The following is a 13603-nucleotide window of genomic DNA, read 5'->3' as shown; positions in this document are numbered from 1 at the left end:
TGGCACTGAAAGAACAAAACGTACCATTGTAAATTTTCAATTGTTTCTCAGATGTGGAAATAAACTGAAAGGGTATGGAAACAGTTTAATGGCCCAGCAGTTTGAAGAGACATACTGTGTCCCATGTCTGCTTCAAGATAAGGAATGTGAAATCATACTGAGTTGAGTGGCCTGTGCTGAGAGGTAGCATTGATTCTGAATCTGTGCTTCCTGCTCTTTTTTTCAAGCGTAGATTATTATCTTTGAAATAAAATATAACTCAGTGACTTCCAGCAGCTCCTCTGTAGGTAGGAATGACAAGTACGTACACCCACACATCGGTATAGCAATCCTTCCTTTTTTTGCTAATGTGAGGAGTGAGTGTGCTATCATACCAGACTGCACTTATCAGGCATCTTCCAAAATGAGCTTTCTGCTGAAAACTTGGAACATGGAGAATTTTCTTTGAATGATTAGGCTCTATCCCTGACTGTAATGAAACTGGTTCTATAGTGGTAAGTTTAACTATAATTTCTCTTACTAGCCTTGTGACACTGAGGAATAGATCAGCCAGATGATGGCATAGTACTATAGAGTGAGTGTCAGTAGAAAGGGAAATGGACATGAATGTTAAATAAATCTCTTTTCTGCATCCTGACACTGTCACGCACTCTCTTTTAATTTTTTTTTTTTTTTTTAAATCTTGCAGGAAACTATCACAAGTCCCTTCAATAATAAATATTCAGTTTAGTGATGTGGGGTTTTTTGTCTATTGTATAAAGTCATGCTAAGTCAGGCCTGTCTTGCCCTTTATCCAGTTTCTGACAGCTGATAGCAAATGCCTAGGGAAGAATATAAGAACAGGTATGCAAAGGCTTCATGTGGTGTATGTTTTTATCTTTCAGCAGCCTTTTGCTTAGGGACTTTCTAAGTCGGAATTGGAATCCTCATGTTTAATAGAAGTCAATGTATTTTTCTTTTATAGATTGCTGTGATCATTTCTTTTGAACCCTTGCCTTCAATAAGTATAATCCACATGAAATCAGTTGTAGTGCTCAGTTGTATTTATAAAGATTTATTTATTTTTTTTAAGATATGAGAATTTTGAGGATCCCCTTGGGATAATTGACAAATTTCACTATGGGACACATTACTCAAATGCTGCTGGTGTCATGCATTACCTCATTCGGGTAGAACCTTTCACGACACTTCATATCCAGCTTCAAAGTGGCAGGTATGCTGTGACCAAATAAGCAACACCTTTATTTTCTTCCTTGTCATTTTACTGAGGGAATGATCAAAGTCTAACCTGAGTTTTCTGATCCACAGATTCGACTGTGCTGACAGGCAGTTCCACTCTATTCCCGCTACCTGGCAGGCACTCATGGACAACCCCAATGATGTCAAGGAACTTATCCCAGAGTTCTTCTACTTCCCAGAGTTCCTGGAGAATCAAAATGGTAAACTGACCACTCAGAATATTCTCACAGAAAACTGTTCTTGTATTTTTCAGAAAAGCGTTGTTACAACCATTTCTGAATGCTGTGGAGCACTTCTTATTTAAGCTTTATAATGTGCTTGTAGAAATCACTTTAATCATCATGCTGACTTCGAGCTGTTTAATGAAGACACCAGTTGTGTTAAGCAGCAGCCTAAATGTTTTAAAATTCAGACTGGGGGCTTAAGGATGGCTAAAAATAGTGTTGTTTACCTAACATAAAATATCAGAGATGTTAATTTGGATGTCTGAAAAAGTTAGCAATAGTTAATACCGAATAAATAGTTAGGGAATGTTAATGCAGATTAATTGGTATTCTTTTTACTAGGTTTGTTGGGTGACAGAGTTTGGACATCTTCAAGCGTGTGAGGTCTTTTATTTGTTCTAAGCAACCAACATATTTTCTGCTTGTTGCTGTTATCTTCCAATGCAGTGTTAAGTCACCTGATTTTAGAGCCATGTAAGGTTTCAGTACCCATCAGATGAAGGAAGAAAAAAAAAACAAACCTCTTTCATTCATATATAATGCTGATTGAAAAGACATCATCCTGCATTCTGATATGAGACTCCTAGCCATTTTTAAATTCACATTTAGTGCATAGGGAATTGTTTCTCTACTTATTAGATAATTTAAAAATGGGTTTTTATGTTTGTGCTGCTGCTAATTTAGTCTGCTAACTACAATCTCCTAGAGTTCAAAGTTATAAAAATTGGAAACAACCAAGTCACGCTTTCAAAAGTCATTTAAGTGTTTAGAGTTGTTCTGATGAAAGCTGTTGGGATTTAAGACTTCCTGAAAGCCTTAATTCTACAATCATTTAAACCTATAAGTAACTTCATTCTTACGAATAATGTCACTGAATAATCCTCATAAAGCAAATGCATATATGTTTACAGATATGTATCTAAATGATTAATGCTGCTTTTAAGGTTGGGACTTCAGCTTCAAAGTAATTTAGGTGCTTTGGACAATTGTTATCCTGTATCATTTAACATTTTAAACAGTCAGAGCAGAACTTAGCCTCCCATGTCAGTGGTAGGGGTTTTTTTATAGTAATAATTTTTCAATATCCTTCCCTTGCATTGAGAAAAGAACACTTTTTAATCTTTATTGAGAAATCAAGATATTTGAAATATTTTGTAGTAACTCTTAAAATTCTCCAAATCATTCGCTAGGTTTTAACTTAGGTCAGCTTCAAATATCCAAAGATGTGGTAAATGATGTTGTTCTTCCCAAATGGGCCCACTCCCCAGAAGACTTCATTTATAAACACAGGAAGGCTCTGGTAAGATGCTATTTATATGTGTGAAGTAATGATAAAGAAAGTACGCCTACACGTTGTCACTGTGGCTTAAGTGTAAAATACTGGGACTACATTCGAACTAGACTTGTGGTTGCATTGGACATTTCAAGTACCATTAGAACTTTCATTTAAAAGCACTGTGCATGTCAATAAAATGCTCAAAATAAAAAAGGAAAGAGCCTGAAGATACTAATCATTTGGGAATTTGCTGCCCTAGGAAGTAAAATGCAGAATTAGGTGGGTTTAGGTGATAAGGCTTCCCTTGCTTTTTATAGATTATTCTGTATGGTACTAGGGAGCTAGCAGTTTACCTTCCCTTGCACAGCTGCATTTCAATAGTCTAGATGTGCTCCTTTGCTGTATTAATTGTCCCTCTTTCCTAGCAGTTATTGCTGTTAACACACATGGATATGCTTCTGCCCTGTACATTGGTATATAACTAGTTTGTGGATACTATTTAGTTTAGGAATTAAACCTCTTTCACAGAAAATAGTAAATGCTTCAAGAAGGAAGCAGTACTTTTCTTATTCTTACAAGAGCACTTTTTCCTTCTAGGAATCAGAATATGTTTCTGCTCATCTTCATGAATGGATAGATTTGATTTTTGGCTACAAGCAGAGGGGACCAGCTGCAGTGGAGGCACTCAATGTATTCTATTATTGTACTTATGAAGGTACAAAGCAGTGTGCTCTCTTGTCATCAGACACGTGGGTTTTCAGTACTAGACAGAAAACACTTGATTTGTGAGCATACCATAAAGTAGCATGTGGTAAAACAACAGAATTATAGATTAAATATGGCAGCATAACTTGTATTTATCATCAAATAACCAGAATATTTGATTCTTTGATCAGAAGTTGTGCACCTGAAATGTTAATGAAGTTTTTTTAAAGGGGGTCTGTTCCAGTTGCTTGTATATTGTTTCTCCAAGTGCTTGGGGGTTTTTGTTAGTTTCTCATTTGCTTGCTTAAAAGCATTTGTGGGGAGAGGTTTCTTATGGTTTAGGAGTCAAGGCAAGTTGTTTTAAAAACAACATTCAAGACAAATGTTAGTCTGTTAATTCCAAAGGTGAATTTTGGGTGGCTTCTGTGTGCAACTTATTGCATGGATGATGTATATTAAATTCATTTGATAAGAGAAAAGCCTGCAATTCTTGCACTTACAGATACTCTTAAAATTCCATGTGCAGAGTGGAGTTTTTGGATCATATTTTGTATGGAGGCGTTGTTTGGAGGCTTTTCTGGGGTAAATGGTCATAATGCTGCAATTAATTTCAGATTTGCAACATTTGTTGATCATGTAGGTTCTTAATAAATTATTTGGATTATGTTCTTTTTCTGGTTTTCTACCCTTCATTGTTCTGGTTGTGATCCAGGGGCTGTGGATTTGGATGCTTTAACAGATGAGAAAGAAAGGAAAGCTTTAGAAGGGATGATAAACAATTTTGGGCAAACTCCATGTCAGCTGTTAAAGGTAATTCTCTTTGTTCCCTCTCAATCAGACCTTTGTGGTTAAATCCAACTGGGTTACAAAGGACTTATGAAAAAATTAAGAGATAATGGTTTATAAGATAATGATTTGCCGTTTTAGGAATGTTAAGTCTTTGCCACATTACCATTTGTAAAGGTCACACTGATGGAAATTTAGCATACCATTTTGAAAAGAAATTAATGTACTCTGAGAAGGGAAATCAGGTGCTTAAGAGTCTGTTTTCCCATTGATTGCCAGTAAGATTCTGAGTAGCTTATGTGACTTGAACAAATTGATCAATTTGTCTAATTTGATATTTCTTCAAATATTGTCTCCTAGGAGCCCCATCCGCAAAGGCTATCAGCAGAAGAGGTAGTGCAAAGACTAACTAAAAGTGATACCTCTACTCTGAATCTCTTCCAACACCTCACTGAACTGAAGTCATTCTTCATAGAGGTAGATGAGTTACTTGAAATTGTTTAGTCTAATCTGAAACTTCTGATGTACTTGAAACAAAAGGTCATAACCTAGATGAAAATAAACTTGCTTCCTCTGTAAAGAAAATATTTTGAAATGCATTGAATATAAAATGAGCTCTGTCTTTTTTAGTTAGCATCGTAAGAGGTCGAATCCCATGAATTTGTATTTGCTGGCCACTTGTGTGGGTCTTGTTTGAATATTAAGTTAGCTACCATGCCAAGAAAGCTAAGAACATCACTGGTGGTGTCTGAGGACTCACTGAACTTCCTAGCTAAACTCACTGATTTAGGACAGAGCCGGGGTTTTATTTCTGGTGTTTGCGACAAAGTATACGTGTGTAAACTGAGTATGTGTGTACCAGTGCCTTAGAGTGCTGTACAGATCTGACACTGATTCCAGAGGCTTTGGGTCTTACTCTTTACAGGTTCTAGATTTGTCCTTGAGCTCTTGAATACAATTAGATCAAAACCATATCCTTTCTCTCAGGGAATCAGTGATGGTGTGCCCATTGTCAAAGCTGTTGTCCCCAGGAATCAGTCACGTTCCTTTATTTCTCAGGGAAGCCCAGAGATCTTGGTGAGTTGCATGTGTCAATACTATTCTTGGACTGCAGACGGTCAGATAGGTGTTTGGGGTTTTTTTCATACAGCTTGTAGAGAAACACTTCTTAACTGTTCCTGTTCAAATGTGTTCCTTTAACCTTATAATGAATGTCAGGTATAAGTTCAATATTTGTCTTCTGTAGAGAAGCCAGGCTGATCTGTTGAATGGCATTTAAGAACTGATGAGAGATGAGTGTAAGTTGTAGTGAGGTGTGTTGTAAGTTGCCCACTTGATCCACTTCCATGGTAGCAATTACCTAATGCAATACAGCCCAGCTTTAAAATGATGGGATGAAGTTATTAATGGCATCATTATGTTTATCATTACTTTCCAACCCATATATTAAACTATACCATATGTGGCATATACACACTCAAGAGGCCTGCACTGTTCCTAAAGTCTGCTTCTGCATTGACTAATACAGGTGCTGGTATTGTGGCAGATGGCCAAATGATGAAAGGAGGAGAGTGGTTTTGTATTCACATCTGTATGTATGGTCTGCACACTGTGTTTTGCAGGAAAGGACGTTCTTTTCCAATAATCCTATTTAGTAGGTCAAATTTACTGTTCTGGCTTAATGTGGTGTGTGCATATGTCATTTTGGACACATCTAAAATTCTTATTGTGTTTCTTTCTAAATATCTGATGAAAATAATTTTGAATATTTAGATGCCTTGCTTTCTCAGAAATAGAACTGTAGTACAATTTTTTAAAAACTTTCCATGTTAATATGTTAACTATTAATGATTACTATTTCAAAGAAGAGAAGCAGCAGCTTAAACTGTCTGAATTGTGATGAAATATTTGAGAAGGGTTGGTTGGCTGGGTTTTTTGTCTCCTCTTCCCACGCTCCCCACCCCCCCCTTCAACTTCTCTGACCTATGTAGAATATACACTATTGTAATTTGGTAATATGTACCATGTGTGGATTAACTCATCTGAGCTGGATTTTTTTTAAAGTTGTGTGCTTTTTTTTCCTTTGTGGTAAATTCTCAAGAAGCCTATGCTGGATTTTATGCAAACTCCATTACCATCAAAGTCAAGCAGAAAATATGCCTCTGGGTTTCACTGATATTTTTTTTTTCCCCTGTCAAAACCCTTTTAGGTAACGGCAAGTCTGAACTGCGTCATTGGAACTCATGGTTGGCTACCTTATGATAAAAATATCTCCAACTATTTTACATTTATCAGAGATACCACAGTGACAAATCCCAAGTAAGCAAATGATGAGGAGAGGTGCAGATGAATGCATCTACAGTCATAAAATACAGTAATTGTTCAACAATCAGTGGATTGTACTGCTTTCATTGGTTGAGTTTTCACCTAAGAGTGCATCTTCTGATGTTCAATAATATTACCTCTAATCTGTAATGTTATTCTAGTAAAGAGTTCTGTAAGTGTCATTTTAAGGTTCTTTGTTCTTAGAACTACTGCTAATTTTTTTTTTCTAATTATCAATGAGAAAAACTCATCTTGGAATCTGAGGTGGGCAGTCTTCATACTTCCTTACACCATAGTGTAGGTGTATGCGGTGGTTCTGTGTCATTGGCTTTTAGAAGATTCCTTTTTTTTCTTTAATGTTACAGTACTTAGTAGGGACACGAGTTATCCATACAGAATTAAATTGCATGAAAGACTGAAAAGATCTAAGGTGAAATCTTGCTTCCACTTGCTGATGTCAATGAGAGTATTGCCATGGATATCAGGGGGGCAGAATTTCACCTATTATGTTTTTTTAAATATAGCCTCTTCTGTAGATGGAATTTCTTATTAATTTTTACGGATACACAAAGTGCAAAATATATCAATTTGAACTAAGGTTGCTCTTAACTGCTCATCATTTGCCTACAGAACACAACGTAACATGAGTGGTCCTTTTGCACCGGGGCTGGAGATCACCTCTAAGTTGTTTGCAGTTTCCCATGATGCAAAACTGCTCTTTAGTGGAGGACACTGGGACAATAGCATCAGAGTGACATCTCTTACAAAAGGCAAGCTGATTGGACAGCACATCAGGCACATGGGTTAGTAACTCTTTATATTGTGAAGTGAAAGGTTCTATGTATTGTACCTTGATATTTGGTCTTTTGGGAAAGAATTATAGCCAGTGCACTTGGGCAGACAAGCGTAGCAGTTATAAAGGAATGGCGGTGTGAGAACAGAATATACTTGAACCATGATTATACATAAATACTTGAGCATGGCTTTTTAGTCATTGTAGTGATGGTTTATGTAGTTTCAAAATAAGATTCAACTGCTGGTTTTAGGTAACAAAGCTGATTAAGTCAGGTTGGTACACCTGGCTGTACAATGACTTCATTATTTAATACAGTCTCATCAGCTGTTATCACAGTGGAGCATTCATGCTGACTGCAAATCAGGTTACATTGTTGACATATTGCATGCATGTTGTCCCTCTGTGGGAAATCAGTCTTAAATATCTGTGTGACAACTTCCTGTTTTCTTTATCTAGATATTGTGACCTGCTTGGCAATAGACTACTGTGGAATTCATTTAATTTCAGGCTCCAGAGATACTACCTGTATGATCTGGCAAATAGTTCATCAGGTAGGTTATTAAGGCATACTCTGAGAAGCATTTTCTGAATGCTTTTTTGTGCTTCTCTGTTTTGCTATGATGGTTTATTGACATCCTTTCTTTCAGGTTTGCAGGGAAGGTAGTCCACTAAAACTGATTAACTTTGTAATTTTGTTACTCCCATTGTTTTCTGTGTTTGAAATATTCACTATACATATTAGTTACTATATAGCTGAAGTACAGTATTTTAGAGGCACTCAAATATTTCATAGATTATTTTCAGGATAGGCAAATATTATCCCTAATTGTACAGGTGGAAGAACGGAAGAAGAGAGACACTGCTTCAGACTACCAGAATTAGTCAGAACAATGTTTATAGTTGAGGATTTTTACATTTCTAGGCTGCTGTTCATGCCAGTAGTTGCACTTTAACATTGCATTTCCTTATGGGAAGTACTGACAACTATACTAGGAGTTAGCAAAGACAACACTAGTCTGTTAGTTGGCATTTTAGAGTTCTTTAATATGGGTCTTGTGCTTTTACTCAATGAAAGTGATTGTGTGATGCATGTGTGTACTTATACTCCAAATGTGAGGCCATTTCCATTGTTACGCATTTTAAATGTTCATTTCTGATTGCTGCATTACAGATATACAAGTAGGATTAACTGCAGAGCAGAGCTGTCATGTTATGGACAGTACATTTCATCAGGTTCTTAGCATTGAACTAAGGTTGGCACGTTAAACCAGTACAGTGGTGCATAACTGCATATGTTTTTGTGGAAGCTGTCTCTATGGTGGTAGTATTTATAATTCTTTCAAGAAGTACTTTGTACCAGTGGTGTGTGGTCAAGAAGCCTTAGTGCTGACAACAGTATTTTTTTGTCTCAAGTGAGGCTAAATGTTTGAAATTTTTTAGTTTGTTTATCTTTTCAGTGTGAGTTAAAGAAGTCATCCTCTGGAGATCATCTTTGTTTAGAGTTGCTTTTTCTTAAGATTTTTTATGTATTTTTTTATTTAATGGATACATAAATGATGTATGTATTGTGAATTCTTCTTGTGAAAGTTTTATCTCGGTCTTTACAAAGTGGCAGCAATGGACTGCATACTGTCACTTCTGTTCTACTTGACAATGCAGAGCAGACACCCTTTTTCCCAGCTCTGTATTTTAACACTTGTTCTGCATCACTGCATGCTTCAGGCTTTCAGGACTTGTCTGGCAGTCAAGTTTCTATCAAAGAAATGAGAATAAAGAGTCCTCTGCAGAACTAGTTACTGTAGCTTCTCTCTAAGCACAGGTCTTGCCTTAGAACTGGTTTGAGAATAAGTCTGTATATGCTGACAGTACACTCACTGGAACAAAAGTACTAAATACCTTTGATGCTCTGCAGTCGTGTGGGAAAATGACTATTTTTAATGAGCATTATTGCAAGATTTCCTTTACATATCATACTACTACTAGCCACTGAGAAGGATTATTTCTTTACTTTTCCTTAGAAAATGGAACAGAGTTGCTGTAATTTTAAGCAAAATAGCTGTCAGCTTCTTTAAGCTTGGCTGTGAAGATAGTGCTTAATTCCAGGGTAAGCTGTAAGAACTGAACAAGCCCAGATACACAGGTGAAGAAAAAGTGGGTGGATGGGTGGGTGAAAAAACTCCTGTTAGGGCTGCTCAGTGTGGTCCTTGCACACCTGGACATCTGAAGGGGTAGAAACAAGTCAGCTAAATAACTCTTTCACATCCACGTAGTAACTATGTGTTCGTTCACTCTTGTGATTTCAGTAAATAGGGCTGCTGCCATCAAAGGCAATAAATTGAAATTGGAATGGGTGAGTTATGCCTTTGGTTTTGGCCTATGTCAAATATACATCTCACACAACTGATACTGAAGATACCAGAAATTTATTTTTTGTTTGTCCTTCAGCTGCAAGAGAATGTGTCATTGCACTTTTTGTTACTCTCAGGGAGGAGTGCCTGTAGGCCTGGCACCTAAGCCATTACAGATCCTTTATGGGCATACTGATGAAGTTTCGAGTGTTGGCATCAGCACTGAACTGGATATGGCAGTGTCAGGATCCAGGGTAAGCATTCTCATACTTTCCCCTTCTTTGCTTCTTCTCTACTCAAACCATAGAGCATGTTCAAAGTTGATTAAGAATAATACAAAAAATTTGACTATTTCATGATTTTTTTTCTTCAGACTTGCACATCAAGAAGATATGTGCCATCTCCCTTGCTGCCTGCTTAAATCAGGCTGTCTCAAACTGCTCTGCACAGGATAGACCTCAGCTACCATGTTGTTGTTGTTCTGTACAGATGAGCTTTAATGTGTGTGGACTTATTTGGAGATCTTAAGCTTCTCATAGAAATAATTCTGTGACAGTTTCTTCCCTGCTTCCTTAACCTTGAGAGTTCTGTGCAGTTTACTCGTGCTCTACCTTACTGTACTACACTGGCAGGCTACTGAACTCTGACTCTGTACTGCACATAATGCCTACTTATAAATGTGACCTATGAAGTGGCTGATTTGCTGCCTATCCATCCCTTTGTGCCTGGTTTGCATTTGTTTTTTCATATGCCTGTAATACCATGGCCTTGAGGGGAAGGCTTCGTTGTGTAGAGTTCCTAATGCTCAGGAGTCTTGATCTCCAGTTAAGGATTTAAGTGCTTTCAACATAATCCCTCTGTATTTAAATACTCTTTCTGTGTATTGCGGTAACTTACCTGCTGAGTAACAGCTTGCCTAACTTTGGTTGCTGCAGGATGGGACTGTTATTGTCCGCACTATTCGGAAAGGTCAGTACGTGAGGACTTTGCGACCACCTTGTGAGAGTTCTCTTCTGCTGACTGTTCCCAATCTGGCTGTGTCCTGGGAAGGCCATATAGTTGTCCACACCAGCATAGAAGGAAAGACTACTCTTAAGGTACTTAGGTTCATGGAATACCTGTGTTTCTTTCACTGAAGACTTTAATCATAAATGTACCTAACTTTATCCTTATTTTCTAAAGTAATGAGGCTTTTTGAGCATGCTGTGTCTGTTTCCTTTTTTTTTTTTTTATTTTGCTAGCCAGTTTGAGTGAAATTTGATTAAAAGATAAATCACAGACATACTGTGCTCCTGTAAGTTTCATAAAAATCTCCAAACACATGTGAGGAAGATGCCCAAGCATGCTCTGATGAATATTCCTGGGAGAGCTGCTTTGACATGGAAAACTAGGGGAAACAAGTTTCACTGTGCACAGAAACAGAGGCTTATAAAGGGGAGCAGCAAGTTCTGGGTGCAAGATGCCCAGTGACTACACTGATGTTTCTTGGTTTTGGATTGGAGAGATAGCTATAAGGCTCACAGTGTAGCTTATTCTGTCTATTGAGTAGCTGTGTAGTTGCTTTAATAAGGGTATGAGCATGGAAAAGTTCTTGGAAGACAGATTTATTGGATGTAGGCATGCTAGCTGCATTGGAAAGATAGGGAGAAAAGAGACCAAGGGCTGGAAGAACTTAAGATGGTCATGTTAGCTGCATCTTTAAGTCATCAAGAATTTATTGCCTTGTCCAGAAAATGCTTCTAGATCTAGTTCTGTGGAAATATACCTATTTCATTCTGCTTTTCAGTTTGGGGTGGTGGGGAGGGAAGATGGCAGCAGGGCTGAAGATGAAAGTGCTCTCTTCCTTTCTTCTTCCTTAACAAAATCCCTTATAAAATCGGCACCTGTCCCTTAAATCCATGGATGTTTCCAGAAAATTTGGAATTGATTAGATGGATAGATAAGATGTTACCATGTTACATCAAGAGGTAACGAGGAATAACTGTAAAAATTGCTATGCAGGACCTGGTATACATACAGTACTCTTGTGTCATTCAGCAAGGAAACTGTTGTCAGCGATATTATCTGTGGGTTATTGCCCAAGGTAGCTCCTGTCAGTGAGCTAAAAATAGAAATAATACACTCTAAATCCAGTCAGTCCTCTGTGACAGGTTTATTTTTGATCTATTCAGGATAAGAATGCATTACATCTCTATTCTGTCAATGGAAAATATCTGGGTTCTGAGACTCTGAAGGAGGAAGTGTCAGATATGTGTGTGACTGGCGAGTATATCGTGATGGGCAGCTTACAGGGATTTCTCTCCATACGAGATCTCTACAGGTAATGTACCACCATCAGTAGTTTATTATTGAGATGCAAATATAAAGGCTTATTGAGAAATAGCTGTGTAACATGGACTTTGCGTGGTGCTGTAGGTGGTAGCCATTGCTTTTTTCTGTGTTCCTGAGAAAACTCTTTTAGGGGGGAACTAAGAGAAGAAAAAAGAGAGATTGTACCAGACCCCTTTCTTCCCAGGCATTTATCCCAATTATACTCCTACAACTGACATAATCTAGGAAGAGCTGTTTCTGACATCTTCAGGCTGTGATTGTCCCCGTGTCCGATTAGTCACTGGAAGCTCAGCAACTGCAGGATCAAGCCTCATATTGTTCTGCACTGAGTTTTAAACTCCACTTACTGCTACACTCTGTACAGCTCCATTGCTCCTCAGAGTGGGAGTGATCTTTGTCACTTAGGCAGTTGTGGGACTAATGTTACAGTTCTTCAGTGAAAATATCTTAATTTACTGATTTACCCATCCATGCCTTTTCTTGTTATTGGAGCTCTATTCAGAGGTATGATTAGATTGTTCCTTAGGAGTTTACAATAATTGAAATTGCAAACTAGATCCTTGAGAAACTGTGTTTTATAGTGTATCCTGTGGACAGCAATTGCAACTGCAGTGTGATTCTTTGCAGTATGTGCAAACAAATACATGATGTGCTTTCTCTATGTGATTTTTGTTCATTTCAGCCTGAGTCTGAGCATCTCCCCCTTAGCCATGCGACTGCCAATTCATTGCATTTCTGTCACCAAAGAGTATAGCCATATCCTTGTTGGCTTGGAGGACGGCAAGTTGATTATCGTTGGTGTTGGCAAGCCAGCAGAGGTAAAACCCACCATCAAGAACTTTTTCTACCGAACTGTGGGAAGTTCACTTATTTCTGCTTTCCAGTTGAGCAAGAGGTCTCCTCTATGGCAGGGTAAATTTAAGAGCAAGTTTCAGTTTTCAGTGGGAAAGAAATAACTTTTGAGACTCCTCTACTGAAATTTCTCATTAAGAATCAAAGGTATATAGGGATCGCAGATGGGAAGCTCAGCTGGACTAACTTCTAGACTTTATTACTCACATCTGAATGAGCAAAAGTCATAGTAGCTGACCTTTTCTGAACATGATAGTGTTGTCAGCCACTTCTTGATGAAATAATTTTCCAGAAGAAAATTGGAAATGAGAGCAAGCTACTTTTTTAATGGTTTCTGTCAGATATCTTTTAATATGCATTGACCGACATTGGGGGAAAAAATATTACTACTTTCTGTGAAGAGTCTCTAATTGCAATGCACAAAGAATCACTTGTGTAGGTTCCCAGGATGCTCTGTGCTCCATATGGTGAATACAAACTTGTTGGTACTGCATATGCAATATCAAATACAGAGCACCCATCTGTCAAATAGCTATGCCCAGTTTTTCCTGTGCAAAACATAGGTTTTGCTTTAACTACTTCTTGTCATGACTTTCAGAGTACTTGAGTTAGCTTAAACCTGCTTCTCTTTATAACCCTATCTCTGTTGTGCTGCAGTGTATTTATTTGAAAATGTGATTATCACTTTTGCATGACCTTTAGTACATGCCAGAAAAATGTG

General features: G+C 37.7%; 1 protein-coding gene across 14 annotated transcripts in view; it reads left to right on the top strand.

The window, feature by feature from the left end:
- The window catches only part of NBEAL1 (neurobeachin like 1), a 91478-nt gene that overhangs the window by 69369 nt on the left and 8506 nt on the right, over window positions 1-13603 (top strand). For 7 of the 14 annotated variants that reach the window (XM_074873022.1, XM_074873021.1, XM_074873019.1 and 4 more), the window contains 14 exons: window positions 1073-1213; window positions 1309-1439; window positions 2654-2763; window positions 3337-3454; window positions 4157-4254; window positions 4591-4707; window positions 5218-5307; window positions 6440-6549; window positions 7186-7358; window positions 7808-7902; window positions 9837-9953; window positions 10635-10796; window positions 11871-12019; window positions 12713-12848. In XM_074873022.1, coding sequence (XP_074729123.1) covers window positions 1073-1213; window positions 1309-1439; window positions 2654-2763; window positions 3337-3454; window positions 4157-4254; window positions 4591-4707; window positions 5218-5307; window positions 6440-6549; window positions 7186-7358; window positions 7808-7902; window positions 9837-9953; window positions 10635-10796; window positions 11871-12019; window positions 12713-12848 — 1747 coding nt within the window. Of the gene's footprint in view, window positions 1-1072; window positions 1214-1308; window positions 1440-2653; window positions 2764-3336; window positions 3455-4156; window positions 4255-4590; window positions 4708-5217; window positions 5308-5758; window positions 5822-6439; window positions 6550-7185; window positions 7359-7807; window positions 7903-9796; window positions 9954-10072; window positions 10201-10634; window positions 10797-11870; window positions 12020-12712; window positions 12943-13603 lie in introns of those variants that run through there. The other 7 variants (XM_074873016.1, XM_074873017.1, XM_074873018.1 and 4 more) reach the window with 5 other exon arrangements.

This window comes from Strix uralensis, chromosome 6, assembly GCF_047716275.1.
Source record: "Strix uralensis isolate ZFMK-TIS-50842 chromosome 6, bStrUra1, whole genome shotgun sequence".
Lineage (NCBI taxonomy): Eukaryota > Metazoa > Chordata > Aves > Strigiformes > Strigidae > Strix > Strix uralensis.
Note: the sequence above shows the minus strand (reverse complement) of the source record. Positions and strands in the feature narration are given on the sequence as shown.